The sequence below is a fragment of the Hyla sarda genome, chromosome 4 (assembly GCF_029499605.1).
Source record: "Hyla sarda isolate aHylSar1 chromosome 4, aHylSar1.hap1, whole genome shotgun sequence".
In the NCBI taxonomy this organism is placed as follows: Eukaryota; Metazoa; Chordata; class Amphibia; order Anura; family Hylidae; genus Hyla; species Hyla sarda.
This window is the reverse complement of record NC_079192.1, coordinates 135,531,513-135,550,431: the sequence shown is the minus strand read 5'-3', so window position 1 is coordinate 135,550,431 and position 18,919 is coordinate 135,531,513. Positions and strand designations below refer to the sequence as shown.

The window sequence follows — 18,919 nt, the reverse complement described above, 5'->3', positions numbered from 1 at the left end:
TCAGGGGGACAGAACGGGCAGCGGCGCCGATAACCAGGGGGGGAAAAGGGCCGACAGCAGCGCTCTAGACCCCAGGAAAGGCAGGGGGAGAGAAGCGGGCCGGACGGCCTCTCTCCCCCTGCCTTTCCTGGGGGTGTATCGGGGTATACACGCGCACACACGCACCCTCATTTTACCATGGATATTTGGGTAAAAAACTTTTTTACCCAAATATCCTTGGTAAAATGAGGGTGCGTGTTATAGGCCGGTGCGTGGTATACCCCGATAAATACTGTATTTATTTTATTTGCAATGGAGGCTAATACAACGGGTATCTCCGGAACCGAATCAAAAGGTCTGGGTAAGTGGTAACTTATTGTAATTCTGTTCATCCACACTATAACTGTGTATTGGTTTTAGTGCAGGTGAACCCGCTGTGAGTTTCTTTTTAAGGGTGCGCACACGTACAGGATCTGCTGCATATTTTTGCTTCTTATTTTCTGCAGCTGATTTTGACTTTAATGGGTAGCAAAATCAGCTGCAGAAAATATGCAGCAGATCCTGTACGTGTGAACGTACCCTGCGGAATATCCGCTTGCAGAATTCCATGAGCGGAGAGTCCGACTGGCAGCCGCCGCAAAAAATACTTAGTCGGTAGGACCGCCTTGCACTGCGTGTCACCATTGACTGCTCGTGGACTTTTACGCAAAGTATGAACATGTTCCTTCGTTGCACGAAACAATTTCAGCGATGGAATTGTCCGCTGCTAAAATTCTTCAGTGTGAATGTTCACTTGCGGAATTCCGCTGTGTGAACATACCCTAAGGGTACGTTCACACGTACAGGATCCTGCGCAGATTTAATGCGCAGGATTTGTAACTGCCGATTAGAAGCTGTGCTCAGTCATTTAGTTGGTGTGCTGGAGTATAAGGTGTGCTTAGTCCAGCCTCTGGGCTGGTGATTACATCTTGACATCCTGCTTGCTGCTAACATGCTGGACATGCTGCTATGGAGCTTTTGGTGAAACACTCCTTGTTTGTTCTTAAATTCTACTATCTCTATCTTAGCATGCACCTTGGATTTATCTTTGATATGTTCTGGGCTTTTACCCATGGTTAGATAGCATGCTCATAGAAGATTTTAATCTGTGTTTGTATATTCGGTTTTAGGATTTGTATATCCTTTCTGCTATGTATCTGTTCACACTGTGTTTTCTCTTGTATCCATTTCTGTGTTTCTGTAACTAGTTATCCCTGTTATCTGTCCATGGGAACTCAGAGGGTATTGTTATTCCTGTGTCTACTGGAGGTGCTCTGAGGGATTGCGATCCCTGTCTTGTGTTCAGTGTGAACAGTGTGTTCTATAATTATATCCTGCTGCATTTCTTTTTCTGAGTTGTAACTTGGCATTCCTTTTAGGCTAGGTTCCCATCACGTTTTCAGCATTACGGCTGGGGGGAGCTAAAACCGGGCGCTCCCGTATCCCTGCCGTATGCCTCCTGTATGTTATTAATTTCAATGAGCCGAATGCGGTTTTCCCACCGGACCTAAAACCATGGTCGACTATGATTTGGGGAATCATATCATCTGCTGGTGTTGGTCCACTGTGCTTCATTAAGTCAAGGGTCAACGCATCCGTCTACCAGGAGATTTTGGAGCACTTCATGCTTCCTTTCCTTTTAAGTCGCATTAATGAAATACAAGGGACTTTTGCACAATAATCTAATTTTTGGAGTTTCACCTGTACATATCTCATGCTAGGTATCTCAGTGATGCAGAAGTAAGAGTGCAGGCATCATCCAGAAAGTTCCAGGCAACTTTCTCTTGTGAAAAGGTTAGTAATGTCTCCTGTATGTACTGTCACTCCTGTTGCCTGTTATCATTACTAGCAGGTTAATGCTTAGACCAAGGCTGCTTTTGTGATTATTGTTTTCCTCCCCCATATCTTTGTTTGAATCTCATGGCTCTTTGCTACTGTTATAATAAAATTTGCAATGAACTTGGAACAGTAAATGACAGACTGATATAAAAGGGAGAGGGGGCCCTTTCTGTGGAGGCTTACAATCTACAGGGGTAGGGGGAGGGAAACCATAGGTGGGGAGACAGCTGGTCATTAGGGAGCAGTTGGGGAAAAAGTGGGTTATTGTAGGTCATAGGCTGTCCTGAAGAGATTACATTTTATGTTCTTTCTGAAAGTCTTGATGGTGGGTCACAGCAGAATGGGTCACTAGTTCCAGTGTATGGGGGAAGCAAGGGAGAAGTCTTGGAAGACAGTTGTGTGAGGTATGGATGAGGGGAGAGCGCAGATGGAGGTCTCAAAGGGGTCCTTCGGTAGAAAATTTTTTTTTTTTTTTTTAAATCAACTGGTGCCAGAAAGTTAAACAGATTTATAAATTACTTTATAAAATACTATAAAATCTTAATCCTTCCAGTACTTATTAGCTGCTGAATACTACAGAGGAAATTATTTTCTTTTTTGGAACACAGTGCTCTCTGCTGACATCATGACCACAGTGCTCTCTGCTGACATCTCTGTCCATTTTAGGAACTGTCCAGAGCAGCATATGTTTTCTATGGGGATTTTCTCCTACTGGACAGTTCTTAAAATGGACAGAGGTGTCAGCAGAGAGCTCTGTATTTCAAAAAGAAAAGAATTTCCTCTGTAGTATTCAGCAGCTAATAAGTACTGGAAGGATTAAGATTTTTTAATAGAAGTAATTTACAAATCTGTTTAACTTTCTGGCACCAGTTGATTAAAAAAAAAGTTTTCCACAGGGGTACCCCTTTAAGAAGAACAGAGATTAAGTGAGGGGCAGTATCAGGAGATCAGCAATGTATGAGAGACACAGGTTGTGGATGGCCTTGAACATCATAGTTAGCAGTTTAAACTGAATTCTTGGGCAATAGATAGCCAGTGAAGGGATTGACATAGACTACCCCTATGTCCACTCCTATGCAATCCCTAATATAGTCCTCAAATGCGCATGGTGCTCTCTCACTTCGGAGCCCTGTCGTATTTCAAGGAAACAGTTTAGGGCCACATAAGGGGTATTTCTGTACTCAGGAGAAATTGCATTACAAATTTTGGGGGTCTTTTTCTCCTTTCACCCCTTATAAAAAAGTAAAAGTTGGGGTCTAGACCAGCCTGTTAGTGTAAAAAAAGAAAACATTTTACACTAACATGCTGGTGTTGCCCATACCTTTTATTTTCATAAGAGGTAAAATTTGTAACGCAATTTCTCCTGAGTACAGAAATAGCCCATATGTGGGTGTAAAATGCTCTGTGGGTGCACAACATGGCTCAGCAGTGAGAGCGCACCATGTACATTTGAGGCCTAAATTGGTGATTTTCACAGGGGTGGCTGATGTTACAGCGGTTCTGATATAAACGCGAAAAAATAAATACCCACATGTGACCCCATTTTGAAAACTACCCCCCTCACGGAACGTAACAAGTGGTATAGTGAGCCTTAACACCCCACAGGTATGTGATGAATTTTCGTTAAAGTTGGATTGGAAAATGAAAAGAATTTTATTTTTTACTAAAATGCTGGTGTTACCCTAAATTTTTCAATTTCACAAGGGAAAAAAGGAAAAAAAAGCCCCCCAAAATTTGTAACCCCATTTCTTCTGAGTAAGAACATACCCCATATGTGGATGTACAGTGCTCTGCGGGCGAACTACAATTCTCAGAAGAGAAGGAGCGCTATTGGGCTTTTGGAGAGAAAATTTGTCCAGAATTGAAGGCCACGTGTTTTTACAAAGCCCCATAGTGACAGAACAATGGACCCCCCAACATGTGACCCCATTTTGGAAACTACACCCCTCACGTAATGTATTAAGGGGTACAGTGAGCATTTACGCCCCACAGGTGTCTGACAGATTTTTGGAACAGTGGTCAGTGAAAATGAACAATGTCATTTTTCATTTGCACAGCCTACTGTTCCAAAGATCTGTCAATCGCCAGTGGGGTGTAAATGCCTGGTCTGCTCGATCTCAGACCAGAGAAGAAGATGCCGGGAGACGGACGGCGGCAGGAGAGGGGAACTCCGTCCGCCATTACAGATGATCTGATCCCTGCGGCAGCGGTGCGGGCGATCCGATCATCTATTTTAACATGCACATTGTCGCAGATGCCGTGATCTGTACTGATCACGGCATCTGAGGGGTTAATGGCGGACATCCGCGCGATCGCGAATGTTGGCCATTACCGGCGGCTCACCGGCTGCTGCTTGCAGCCGGAACCTGCTGTGTATGACGCGAGCTCTGCTCCAAAGCTTGCGGTCATACACAGGACGTAAATGTACGTCCTGGTGCGCGAAGTACCGCAAAACCAGGACGTACATTTACGTCCGTGGTCGTTAAGGGGTTACATTTTCCAAGTTAATCAACACACACCACCAGTGGTGGAACAAAATACAACAGAGACAACAAGCTCTGAGGGTCCCAGAGACCAGTTTCAGCACACAGACTAGAAGCATAATACAGAGGAATTTAGCTTCACACACAAACACTCATCCTGGTAACCCAACCCCCCCACCCCATCCTCCCCCCCTATGATGAACCACAGTACAGTAAGAAAACCTACTGAGATAATCTAACTGGCGAGTCCGCTGAGACATCCAACAAAAGCCATGTGGTCCATACCTTGTCGAATTTCTTAGGGCACTTTTGACTCACATGAAGTGCCTGATTTAACAGAACATACTTGTTGAACATAGTCAACCAGCGACACAGCGGGGGAGGGGAAGTATCCTTCCCGATCATTACCACCACTTTCCGGGCACAGAAACCACCTCATTAATGACTCCCAACAGGCAAACTGCGGGGGAGAGAAGGAAAGGAAAATCCAGCTAGAAACCCCATCACCTCCCTCCAGAAGAGAGCAATGACAGGACACTCCCACACAGCATGCAAAAAGGTACCGACTTCACAAGAACAACGGAAACACAAAGCTTTCAGCTTCGCCAGGGTATAGTACAACCTCAAAAAATACCTAGATTGGATGAGCATATCCCTACTACTGACCATTGTGGAATATTACGATCCTTCAACCTCCTTCCACTGATCCTCAGACAAATCCGGAATATCAGCCACCCATTTGTGAAATGCTCATGAGAACAGGATAGGCCTGAGTTAGGGGTTTAGAGAGATCCGTGGTGCCAAGGAGAAGCACCACTTCAAAAATTACAGGGGTAAACGTCAGGGAGCCAAACTGCGCCTGTACTGCATGTCTGAGCTGAAGATACCTATAAAAGGCATTTCCAGGAATGCTGTAATGTTCCCTCATGTCCGAAAATGATAGGAAAACCTGGTCCTCCCCGAACAAGTGGATCACAAATTTGACATCATGAGAACCCCAAAAACGGCCTCCTGTAACCCATGCAGGTGAGGAAGATGTATGTTCCCCCACAAGGGTGCTCTAGGAGATACCAGGGACTGTGAAAATTTACTTGACACCACGGACCACACTCTAGCTATAATCTGAAGGGGAAGAGGAAAGGAAGAGTGAGTGACACCCGTAGAGAGTATTAGTAAGAGCTTCATAGGAGCCCATGACCGCTCCAGCCAAAGCCGTCGCAGAATTTGACAGATCCAGGTTGATCCACCACGCTGCATAGACCAACTGGGAGGCAAGAAAATAATTATAGACATCAGGGGCAGCTAAGCCGCCATGCCGCTTAGGAGCTTGGAGAAGAGACTGACCAAGTCTAGGAGGTTTTGCCTGCCAGTAGAAGGATCCCAGAGCACCACAAGTAAAAGCCTAAAAGTGACTCCAAATTCAGGGGTAAATAATCTGTCAAGGACCCAGTTACCTCCACACCTAAATATCTAAAATGGGAAACCACCTGCACCCCTGCCGGAAGAGCGGCGGGGAGGGGGACTCCAGATGAAAGGGCCATTAGGGATGACTTATTCCATCTGACCTGCAAGCCCGAAATCGAACTAAACCGGTCAAGTAGATCAATGAGGGACAGGAGTGAAGCCCCTTCATCCGTCAAATAAACTAAGGTATCATCTGCATACAGAGAAATCTTCTCTACAATTGACCCCCTAGGGATACCACATATAGCAGGGTCCCTGCGTATAGCTGCCGCCAACAGCTCCATCATCAGTGCAAAAAGGAAGGGAGATAGCGGAAAACCCTGTCTCCTCCCATGACCCAGGAGAAAAGGAGCAGAAACATTCAAGTTAGTGCGAATACAAGCCCTAGGGCTATCATACAGCAAATGAACCCAAGCACAAAACTCACCCAGGACCTCCCATAGATAGAGCCACAACACTGAGTCAAAAGCTTTATAAATGTCAAAACTGACCACTACACCAGTAAGAAAGTCCTCCCCCACCACCTCGATGCTAAGTTGCAAACGCTTCACATTTACGTCAGTGGTCCTGCCAGGCATAAACTCAGTTTGGTCAGGATGAATGACAGCGTTAATGACCCCATACAGGCGAGTAGCCAGCACTCAAGCCAAGATCTTGATATCATTATTCAATAGAGAAATAGGCCTATAAGAATCAGGTAACAGTGGGTCCTTTCCAGGCTTGGGGAGCACCACAATCAACAACTCCCTGATAGAGTCCGGAAGGGCATCGGTAGCAGCTATTGATATAGGGGCCAGTCGCTCCTCATTCGTCCCTAACCAATCTCCTATCATCCCATCCAAATCGGGGGTCTTCCCATAGGGAAGATCATGTATGGCCTGTTCCACCTCTTCAACCGTAAAGGGGGCATCTAACGCCTCTGCCTGAGTGTGGCTAAGCGTGGGAAGGGACAGGTCACGCAAGAAAAACAACATTTCTCCTTGACATGGCAAAGAAGGGGCAGCATACAAAGAGGAGTAGAAGTCCCTAAATACAGAATTAATCAGCTGGGGGTCTACCACCGCAGAACCGTCACTGCCCATAATGCAGGGGATAGAGGTAGCCAGGCGACTAGCCCTCGCCAAATACGCCAACAGTTTACCATTTTAATCTCAGAATTCAAAGAGGGCAGCCTCCCTATCCGCCAACCGCAACTGAACCCTATCCTTCTGAACAACCAATAATGACCTTTGAGCTTTAGCCCACGCCCTCTTAGACTCAGGAGAGGGATTCCTAACATATTCCGCCTCCAGAACACCCACCTAATCCTCTTCCGGCCTGCAACTCCCGCAATAAAAACCCCCTAACCGTGGCTTTGTAGGCATCCCACTGAACTAAGGGGTCAGGATAAGAAGCATTATGCTCAATATGTGCATGCGTCAAATACAGGAAGGGGGACTAGGGCCTAAATACAGGACTACCAATACAGCAGAGTGGTCTAAGATCCTCCTAGTAGTGTAAGAAACATCTCTTACCGCTGGGAGGTCCTCAGATGCAGGCGCAAGATAAATGCGAGAGAATGACCTATGGGCCGCAGAGTAAAAGAAAAAAGAAGTAACCGCTTGGTACTTCAACCTACAGAGGTCAGTCAGGCCCAACTCGGAGCGCCAGGTGTTAAAGGAGAAGAAGGCAAGGTTCAGCAGGAGTGGTGCGATCGAGCATAGGATCGGGAGCAAGGTTGAAATCACCTACGAAAAGGATAGGGTCAGAGGGGAGAGACATTAGTTTGTTAGTAATTAGTTACAATACCGAGACCTGAAAAGGAGGAGGTATAGAGACAAGGACAAAGGAGAAGGAACCCAGGGAACAATGCAGAATCACAAATCTCCCAAAGTGGTCACAAGCTGCCTTTAAAACTGCCAGCGGCAGAGACTTTGTGATCAAAACAGAGACACCCCTAGCATAATTGGAACAGGAGGTATGGTATCCCTTTGCTATCCAGGCCCATTTGAGAGCAAGAATTTTCTGATCCGTGATGTGTGTCTCCAGTGAGGAGACTGGCGTTTCACAAAATCTAGACATAAGGCCCTTTTAAACTTAGAGTTAAGCCCCCGGACATTCCAGCTAACCACCCGAAGAGTCCCCATCATGAAAAATAACACAGCATACACACGGGAACATCCATAGGAGGACGAGGCCGCAGAAAGGCAGAGCACCGAGACCATGCACACCACATTCAGACAACCAAGAGACAAACAGGGCACAAACATGAAACAAGAAAACAAATGCAGTCAGACATAGCAAAAACATCCCCAAAAACACCCTGTTAAACACTAAACTGGACAAGAATAAACAACTAGTCCCTAACACAGTGCAGACCTAGACCCTAAATACAACCACTACTGGGCGTTAGAAGAACGCCAGAAAAGCTAAACTTACTAGTACTAACACTCCCTCCCACCACTCTGTAATAAGCTAATATGGCTGGGAGGTAACTAATGACTACTCAGAGAGACCCTAGGGAGACTGGAACCTATGGAGACCCCAAACATGGTCTAACTCCCTAATCTCTACCTAAAAGCATTCACAGAGAACAATCTGTAGCATAATAGTCCCAGACAATTGAAATCAGGAGGCCTGACATGGGGGCTTGCATCCACCCAATGAAGAGCTACGGCCGGAGAAGTCAAAAAACCTAGTAGAGGCACCATCCACTACTATCACTACTACCTTAGCACGCAGCTTCGCTCGGACCTCTGTGAACTGCACCCGCTACTTATGAAGCTCCACAGAGAAAATCAGGATAAAAGGAGACTCTACTTCCTTCACAGACAACCTGACCCTTGATCCACACCGCCCGGAGAATAGCATCTCTGTCCTTGAAGTGAAGAAGCTTGGCCAGGAAAGGACGTGGAGGACCACCAGGAGCAGGGGCGAACTAAAACTCTATGGGCCCGCTCAACTAAAAAATAAGGAGAGAATGTGTCCACAGGAAGAATCTCCTTCAGCCAATTTTCCAGGAACAACACAGGGTCATTCCCTTCCACCTTCTCGGGGCGGCCTACCAGGCGTATGTTATTGCGCAGTAAGCGGTTCTCCATCTCATCCATCCGACTCAGGACTCCCATAACCTGTCGCTGCAGGGAATTAACCCGCTCCGGCCGAGGGTGTAAAGTGTCTTCCACTTCTTTAGAGCGCTCACGTATCTTTTGGGTCTCGTGTCGCAAGATAACAAATTCCTGCCGCAACTCATCAACTTTAGTAACCATAACAGACTGGCAGGAGGTAAAGGCCACTAGGAGCTCTGTGAACCGATGATCCAGAACCGTAGGGTCATAGACAGGCCTTTCAGGGGAGGATGGTTGTTGGGGAGGCGGAGACCTGTCGAGCATGGACATAGGTGGATCAGGAAAGTCACCCCTTGGATGATCCTGAGATTTGGAGAATTGTCTCAACGCTTTGGCCGCTTGCACAGAAACCTTGGCAGCAAATGGGGTCTGAGCACCAGGGTCCCGCTGAGAAGGGCCGCCGGATCGGGAGGACCCATCATTAGAGGAGGCCTCCTCCTCAGAGGTCGGTTGAGAGACCTTTGGATTTCTTATTCTTGTGACGAGGGCCACCCATGACTAACAGTTCACCCACAGGTCAAGGCAGAAAGGCACCGGCAGCACAAGGTCCAGCAGGTCAGGGCCACACAGAGAGAAGGTAGAGAGGCACTAGGCAACAAGACCGGGCCAAAGGAGAGACCCTAGTGGAGACAGTCCCACAGGTGGCAGTGGCAGCGCCACAAGTCTCAACAATTCAGGGTCACACAGGGCGAAGGTAGAGAGACACTATGCAGACACCGCAGGCAGAAGCTGGTCCCCCAGCGGTAGAGGTAGTCCTGTGAAGAGCAGAGAATCACCACAGGGCCCAGTCAGCCAGAGTCTCAGATAGGAGAGGTAGGGCCACAAGAAGCAGCCAGAGCACCACAAGTCCCAGCAAGTCTGGACCCCCCAGTAGCAGGCAGAAAGTCACTAGGCAGTGAGAGGCAGCAGGGGTTTAATGGAAGTGCTTAGCAGACTTCAGAGGCAAACACAGGCACCACAAGTCACAGCAAGGCCCCAGGTGTATCCACCCCACAGCAGACAGTGTCCAGGGGGTAGATATGCAGCAGCCTCCAGCAGCCTGAGGCTCCTGCCGGCGGGAGCAGCTACAGACCCAGGAAAGGAGGGGCTGCCCACAAGGCCTAAGATGGCGCCCCGTCTTCAGGATAGCGGAGGGTCCCAAGGAGCTGTAGATCCTGGAGCAAGCTCCCCCGTCATTCACTGCGGCACCGCCCGGCTGCAGAGACACTCCCGCTCCGGTCGGCACCTGCTCCAAGCCTCCGCACCGCTCCACCAGACAGTTCCGCCGGATGCAAGTACCGGGGGCTGCCTGTACCTCACAGAACCCCCGGAATCGGGCAACCAGCTGCACCCCGCTCTCCAGGAACCAAGGGTTATTTGCGGGGTAGTGGGAGCTCTGAGAGCGCGTGACCGCTTATTTCAGCATCTAGGCAACGCCCCCTCCTTGTGGTTCCATGCTTAGTCTGACAGGTCATGGCTGACCTTCGTTGTTCACGTTATAGTCATACTACTAAGCTAATCAATAGATTCCAGGTGTAAATTAGGGTGGAGAACATGGAGGTAACTAGGAAGAGGGGGTAGAAAGAAAATAAATGTAAACAGTTCTGATTAAAGCAGGCCAATAAATGTTATGAGGTAGAATAGAGATGCCAAGACATACCATTAGAGAGATAGAAGCAATGCAGAAAGAAAATGGTAGAATCAGTCTTGCTAGAACATACTGCTTACATAGCAACTTGCACACAGTACTCAAAAACCCACTACCTCTACATGCCATTTATAGTAGTGTACTGTAAATCAACCCCCAACAGTGCGAGCCTGTTTAGTCTGAGCAGTGCATTTTCACCAGCATTAACTGTATGCACAATTACATTCTTAGCAAAGGGAAGAAGAGCCTGTAAGTAGGTGTTCTCCTGGTCATTGGGCCAGAGATGTGTAAGACTGGGGTGCCAAGAGACCACCAAGTGGAATGGATTCTGGGGCCCACTCCACATTTACAGCAAAATATCATATTAATTCTAAGTCTTCTGAAAATCAATACATACATTAACATGTGGGCACCATGACATAATAAATCATGGTTCACTTCCCATCTAAGGCTGTTACGGTAATGTTATGTTTGTATGTCTAGGGGTTAACCTTTTAATAAAACCCCCTAAGAGAAATATCTTTCAAAAGAGCCATATGGGGGCTTGTTTTTTTCAGGACCAGTTATTCTTTTAAATGGCATCCCAAATTTTACTACAGTATATTATGTATTGTGGAACAATGTATTGTGGAACAAGTTTATTGGGTAAGGAGAGCATGTCTGGTGTCATTGTGAATTCAGGAGGGGGACACAAGTGGCAAGATAACTTGTCATCTTGCCACTCACACAGTCAGTCAGCCACAGCCAAGTATGTGACTGTGTCTCTGTAACTCTGTAAAAAACAGACACAAGAGGGCCCCACTCTAGTTCAGAAGTCCACCAGGGGATCCACCTGCTCCCTGTTGGCCAGACCAAACCTATCCAAGGAACTAAGGAAGAGGAAGACCAGATATGAGTACTTCTGGCAAACAGTAGACCATTGGTCATCCCACCTGAAATGGAGAGATTGTAAATTTATTGTTAGGCACATAGAAATTGCGGGTGACACCACTGTATTTACCATCAATACTACACCTAATACTGAGACCTCAGCCACAGATTCTCCAGCTTCATCTGGCCTCACCCGGTCAGCTGAGGTTGTTTCCACATCTACCTAGCCGTCGGGATATTTTAACTGAATAAAAGTTAAAAGGGTTATTCAGGAATCGAAAAACAGACCTAATTTCTTACAAAGACCGCTCCCTGTCTGTCTCCAGATTGGGTGTGGTTCTGCAGCTCAGTTCCATTGAAGTGAATGGAGCCAAGTTGTAATACCACACCCAACCTGGAGACACACAGGGAGCGGTCATTGAAAAAAAATTGGTATGTTTTTCAATTCCTGGATAACCCCTTCACGTTATACAGCAATTGCGACTAGACAAGGTACAGCAGGAAGGACGGGAGTGTGTGCAGGGGAGGATAACAGACTTTATACCTCTTTTTGTACTGTTTATTTAATAAAATAATTGTGCAGCATGAAAGTTTAATGTAACAAGGCCGCGCTTGTATTCAAGATTCTTTTAAGAGTATTGGTACACGTAAGTAATACAGTAAAATCTCCCTGGACGGACACTTCCCAAAAACAGACAGTTTTTAACTCCCCTACAGAGTTCCATAAGACTTAAAGAGGTATTCCGGCTTTAGACATTTTATCCCCTATCCAAAGGATAAGGGATAAGATGTCTTATTGCGGGGGGCCCGCCGCTGGGATCCCCCCCCGATCTTCCTGCAGCACCCGCATTATGTGTGGAGCTGCATCTCCAGGCTCGGAAACAGGAAGTTTTCGGGACTGGAGATGTGACGTAACGCCAGGCCCCACTCGCCACGTCAGGCCCCCTCCCTTCATGTCTATGGACATTGACATGAATGGAGGGGGCGTGACGTCCCGAGGGGGCCTGGCCTTTGGATAGGGGATAAAATGTCTAAAGCCGGAATACCCCTTTAATGTATTTGCACCCTGCGAATAGGGCACAATCCCCATACCAGACACTGGCACATGCAATAAAGGACAATAGGGGAAAAAACACTCCCAATAGGGGACAAACAGTCTTATGTTGGGCCGCCATCAGGGGGTACAGCCAATACCCCAGTATGGGGCCCAGGTCCCCAATACAACCCCCTGCAGAAGCACAAGATCAAAGTTTAAATAGTGGTCTCCTTCTTCTGTACGCAAACCAGCCACATCATTCACCCCCTCCTTCCCTGACACCCCCCCTGTGCCACTTTATTCCCACTGTGCCAAATCTTCTCTTCCTTTATTACAGCCCCCTGTGCCAGATCATTTCCTCTTGATCCCCTCCTGTGCTATTTAATTCCTCCTTTATTATCCTCTGTGCAAATTCATCACCCCCTCTTTACCACCCCCTGTGCCATTTTATTCCCCCTTTTCCCCCCTGTGCCACTTCATAAAGAAGGGGGGGGGGGTGATGAATTTACTCAGAGGGTAATAAATGTGGAATGAAATGGCACAGGGAGGGGGGGGATCAAGGGGAAATGATTTGAAACAGGGGGCAAGGGGGGATAATTTGGCACAATGCACAGGGTAATAAGATGGTACAGGGTATAAAAGGGGGGGGGATGAAATGATACAGGGAGATTGATGATACGGGGGGATAAGGGGTGATTAAACGAAACGGGAGATTCTACTGCAATATTGCTTTCTATTGTGTTCTATAGGTAATTACACTCTGAAGTGAGTACAGTACAGTAATCCGTCATTTAGCAAGAATTTTTAGCCTTTTTCCCAATAAGGGACATCTCTCAATAGTGGACACTTGTTTATTCCCAGTGAGTGTCCGCTTTTGAGAGATTCTACTGTAGTATAGCCCTGGCTGGTGCCCTTTAGTAATAGTATAAGCTTTTGAACAGCCAGCTTTTCTGTCCATAGGTGGAACTAGCCTGATAAAACAAACAGCACAAATTCTATACTAATTACCTTATCACTGAGTGTTGGTCTTAAATCTACCTTCAAGAAGCGGAAAGTCAGCACAGGCATGACACATATCACAGTGGTCAGGAATATTACTAACCAAACACTCTTTTGACTTAAGGAATTTCTTGCATTTCCTAGTAAAATAAAAACAAGGAAACAACTGATACAAACGCTCAATAACATTTCAAAGTCAACACCTTTTTAAAAAGAAAATATTAATAACAAAATGTATTTATAATATTTATTTAAAAAATGTTGGTAGGAATGTGGCCAAGTATAGAATATTCTCAGATTTGGTGAAGTTGGTATTTGCTCTATATACAACCAACATAACTATTAATTTGTACAACAATAATGTGTTCTATTTAGAACCCACAGTGCAGGGTAAACAAGCAAACCTCTGTGTTGATGACATATACAAGGCCTAATTTGTAAAAGGTCAAATATATAGTGGAGGTACGGTATATATAACCTCTGCTGCATTAAAGTGCAACTGTCATGCACAAAACACATGTGAGGCTGCCCAAACATTGCAGTAGCGGTCGTCACGTAAGCAGAGAGAGGTGTTGTGGAAGCACAGCTGTGCCCCGCATCTCAGACTGTTCTAGACGGCTTACGAAAGCATAACTTTATAATGGATATATATCACCTTAAAGGAAAAACTTTTATATATATATATATATATATATATATATATATATATGTGTATATATATATATATATATATATATATATATATATAGATATCAACTGGATCCAGAAAGTTAAACAGATTTGTAAATTAATTCTATAAAAAAATCTTAATCCTTTCAGTACTAATGAGCTGCTGAAGTTGAGTTGTTCTTTTCTGTCCAAGTGCTCTGTGATGACACCTGTCTCCGGAACTGTCCAGAGTAGAAGCAAATCCCCATAGCAAACCTCTTCTACACTGTTATTTAATACAGGTCCTAGTATTAAACGTGTATGATCACCCCTTGCCTTTATGGCATACAATCGGGGGCACACTATTTCCTGCATGGACACAGGAGAACTCATAATACCATGTACACAAAAAGAAAATCGAGTTCAAACAACTCCTTAATTAAAATCATGATTTTATTAGTACAAATTTAAAAAAAAACACAGTGTGAACAGACGCCAAAAATTGAAATTGGGATTAGGTTGAGTTTTTTTTTTTTTTTTTTTTTTTTTGTACTGGAACTCAACCTAATCCCAATTTCAATTTTTGGCGTCTGTTCACACTGTGTTTTTTTAAAATTTGTACTAATAAAATCATGATTTTAATTAAGGAGTTGTTTGAACTCGATTTTCTTTTTGTGTACACTCTTCTACACTGTGCAGTTCCCGAGACAAGCAGAGATGTCAGCAGACAGAAAAGAACAACTCAACTTCAGCAGCTCATAATTATTGGAAGGATAAAAATGTTGTAATAGAAGTAATTTACAAATCTGTTTTACTTTCTGGAGCCAGTTGATATATAAAAAAAAGTTTTTTTCCTGGAATACCCCTTTAAAATCCTACTAAAGTTATGACTGATTATAATTGTGACTCCCTAATTGTGAAGCTGTGGGGCAGCGTCACGTTTTCTGTTCACTTTAATTACCAGGAAATACATCTACACACACAGACCGATAAAAGTATACATTTGTGTGTGTATATGTGATATAAAAAAATAGATAGATATTTAGATAAGGGAAAATTGAAGCAGCTCAACCCAAAAAAAGAGAACAGTGCCAGGTGCCAGCAGGTAGTTGTCTCAGGTTACGGGTCAAATTGTAGATTCCAAAATAAGAAAAAATCCTGCAGCACTCCGAGATACGGTGCAAAAAAGGTGGTAGATTTATTAGTCTAACGGCATAGCGACGTTTCGGCTGCCCACTTGCAGCCTTGAGAAGCTTGAGAAAGGCTGCAAGTGGGCAGCCGAAACGTTGCTATGCCGTTAGACTAATAAATCTAGCACCTTTTTGGCACTGTATCTTGGAGTGCTGCAGATTTTTTCTTATTTTGGTAAATATTTAGATAAATAGATATATGATATAAACCATCTTCCCCCAGTATTAGAATATTCAGTGGGCCCTAATTCAGTTATAGGACCAAGAAATTAGTGTTGTATGTAATCTCTGCTCCCAATATTAGAATAGATACCCCTGCCGAAACTAGAATTTTACTAGCAAACAATTATAAAATACTTTCATTTTACTTACCTACAAATGGAAAATGACTGGGAAAAATATCAAAAATTCCATCCCCATGCATGGCAAATAAGATAGAAAAGTACACAGCCAGGCTGCCCCAGATATAGAAATGGTTAATAGCTGTCCAGTAGCTGGTGTCCAGGCCAATCTGTAATAATACAACAACAACACTTTCAGATAGGACAGATGTCTGAAGGGACTTTAATGATGTGGCCTATTTTAGGCTTAAAGTGGTACTCCGGTGGAAAACAATTTTACAATAAATGAACTGGCTCCAGAAAGTTAAAAGATTTGTAAATTACTTCTATTAAAAAATATTAATCCTTCCAGTACTTATCAGCTACTGTATGCTACAGAGGAATTTGAGTTGTTCATTTCTATCTGACTACAGTGCTCTCTGCTGACATCTCTGTCCATGTCAGGAACTGTCCAGAGTAGGAGCAACTCCCCATAGCAAACCTCTCCTGCTCCGGACAGTTCCTGACATGGACAGAAGTGTGAGCAGACAGCACTATGGTCAGACAGAAAAGAACAACTCAACTTCCTCTGTAGAATACAGCAGCTGATACGTACTGGAAGGATTAAGATTTTTTTAATAGAAGAAATTTACAAATCTGTTTAAAGGGGTTTTCCAGGAATAGAAAAACAAAGCTAATTTCTTTCAAAAATAGCTCCACGTCTGTAGCCAGTTTGTGTGCGGTATTACAACTTAGTTCCATTCACTTCAATGAAACTGAGCTGCAGAACCACACCCAACCTGGAGACAGACAGGGAGCGGTTTTTGTAAGGAATTAACTCTATTTTTCTAATTCTGGATTATCCCTTTAACTTTCTGGCACCAGTTGATTTGAAAATTAAAAAAAATAAAATAAATAAAAAATCGTACATTTCCACTGGAGTACCCCTTTAAAGGGGTACTCCCATGGAAAACTTTTTTTTTTTAAATCAACTGGTGCCAGAAAGTTAAAAAGATTTGTAAATCACTTCTATTAAAAAATCTTAATCCTTCCAGTACATTTTAGGGCCTGTATACTAAAGAGAAATCCAAAAAGAAATGCATTTCCTGTGATGTCCTGACCACAGTGCTCTCTGCTGACCTCTGCTGTCCATTTTAGGAACTGTCCAGAGAAGCATATGTTTGCTATGGGGATTTTCTCCAGTTCCTAAAATGGACAGCAGAGGTCAGCAGAGAGCACTGTGGTCAGGATATCACAGGAAATGCATTTCTTTTTGGATTCCTCTTTAGTATACAGCCCCTAAAATGTACTGGAAGGATTAAGATTTTTTAATAGAAGTAATTTACAAATCTGTTTAACTTTCTGGCACCAGTTGATTTAAAAAAATAAAGTTTTCCACGGGAGTACCTCTTTAAGGACACAGGCCCATTTTTCAAATATGACATGTCTAACTTTAGGTGCTAAAAACTTTGGGTTGCTTTAACTTATCCAATGGATTCTATGTCTATTGTTTAAAGACACATTGTATTTTCTGCTACTGATAAATTTGGATCAATATCAAATATAATATTTGTGAAAAACACCAAAATTTGGCAAATTTTTGGAAAAAGTAGCATTTTTCTAAATTTGAAATTCTCTGCTTTCAAGAAAGACCACATAAATTAGCTAGTAATTTATATTTACAATAAGTCTACTTTTACGTTGGCATGATTTGGTAAATGTCTTTCTACTTTTAAGGGTGTCAGGGGGCTTAGAAGTATTGCAGCAAATTTTGAAATTTCCCAGCAAATTTCCAAAATTGATATTTTAAGGGACCAGTTCATTTCTCAAGTGGATTTGAGAGGCCTAGATGCTAGTAACTACTAAAATCCCCCATTTTAAAAACTGCACCCTTCAAATAATTCACAACAGGATTTAGAAACTTTGCTAACCCTTTGGGTGGTTCAAAGGAATTAAGGCAAAATTTAAAAAGTTCCACTTTTTGGAAAATTTTAATAAATACATTTTTATTACCCTGAGTCTGCAGTTTTTAGAAATATCTCATATGTGGCCTTAGTGTGCTCATGACAGCACCCCTGGAGAGGACCTCCCACCGCAGGACAGGAAACCTGGAAACATAAAAAGGGACACGCCTCTCCACACCTCAGTTCAAAGTAAAGTACTCTAAAGGAGCCAATAATCGATCTACTAATAGACGGTTTAAAAGCAGTCTTGTCTTTATTAGGGCCAGAAAATTGCACCAAAAGATTTTCTGTAGAACGAAAAGTCCTTAGTAGAGTCCAGATACTTTAGGAGGCATCTTCTGACATCAAGGTTATGGAACTTGACTTCACCTTCAAGTCTTGGCTCATCGCAAAAAGAGGGAAGAATAATCTCCAGAGATTTATGAAACTCTTAGACCACTTTTGGCAGAAAAGATGGTAAAGTACTCTGTCATCTAATATCTTGGTATAAGGAGGAAAGACAGAGAGTGCTTGCAATTCTCCTACCCTCCTAGCCATTGTTATTGCCAGGAGGAAGCACATCCTGAGGGTGAGCAACTTGATGGAAATAAAATCCAGAGGTTCAAATGGTGGTCCTGATAAGGCATCTAACACCAGATTCAAGTCCCAAGGGGGAACGGTAGGTCTTGATGGTCTTGATTGCAGTTAAAAAAGGAACTAAGTGCTGAAATTTGAACTTTAACCCCTTGAGGACGCAGGGCGTATGCACACGTCCCCGTTTCCGAGTCCTTAAGGACTCAGGGCGTATGGATACATGCCCTGGGTTCTTCTGGTCCCTGCCGCTCACCGGGCAGGGACCGGATTGGGATGCCTGCTGATATCGTTCAGCAGACATCCTGGCATATCGCCCAGGGAGGTCCTGAGGTCCCCCATATTGTGCGATTTGCGGTCCGAAACAGCCCCATTCCCCCTTATTCAGAAGGAGTGAGGTGGCACAGGTGATCGGAATGACCGATCAGTCACGGACCTGCTGGGGACGGTGATCGGAACGGAGATCGGCACCGAAGAGGGTCTCCTACCTTGCCTTGGCCCGGCGGGGGTAACTTCTGGTGCGGTGGCGGCAACAGGAGCAGCAGGATCGGCTGCAGCAGTGGCGGCGTCCCGGGGCAGGATACAGCAGGAGGTAAGGCCTCTTCACTTCCTGTTGTTGCTTAGCAACAACTCTCAGCATTGTGTCCCAACGAGCTATAATATTAATAACACTGCCTAATAGTGTGTCCCGGCAGCTATAATAATACCAATGCCTAATATTGGGTCTCTAGGTTGAACTCGACGGCCTGTTGTCTTTTTTCAACCTTACAAACTGTTACTATGT

General features: G+C 44.5%; 1 protein-coding gene across 6 annotated transcripts in view; it reads right to left on the bottom strand.

Moving 5' to 3' along the window:
* ATP8B4 (ATPase phospholipid transporting 8B4 (putative)) overlaps nucleotides 1-18,919 on the bottom strand; it is a 517,140-nt gene that overhangs the window by 10,907 nt on the left and 487,314 nt on the right. For all 6 annotated transcript variants that reach the window (XM_056572217.1, XM_056572215.1, XM_056572212.1 and 3 more), the window contains 2 exons: nucleotides 15,654-15,792; nucleotides 13,453-13,583 (listed from right to left, as the gene is read on the bottom strand). In XM_056572217.1, coding sequence (XP_056428192.1) covers nucleotides 13,453-13,583; nucleotides 15,654-15,792 — 270 coding nt within the window. The remainder of the gene's footprint in view (nucleotides 1-13,452; nucleotides 13,584-15,653; nucleotides 15,793-18,919) is intronic.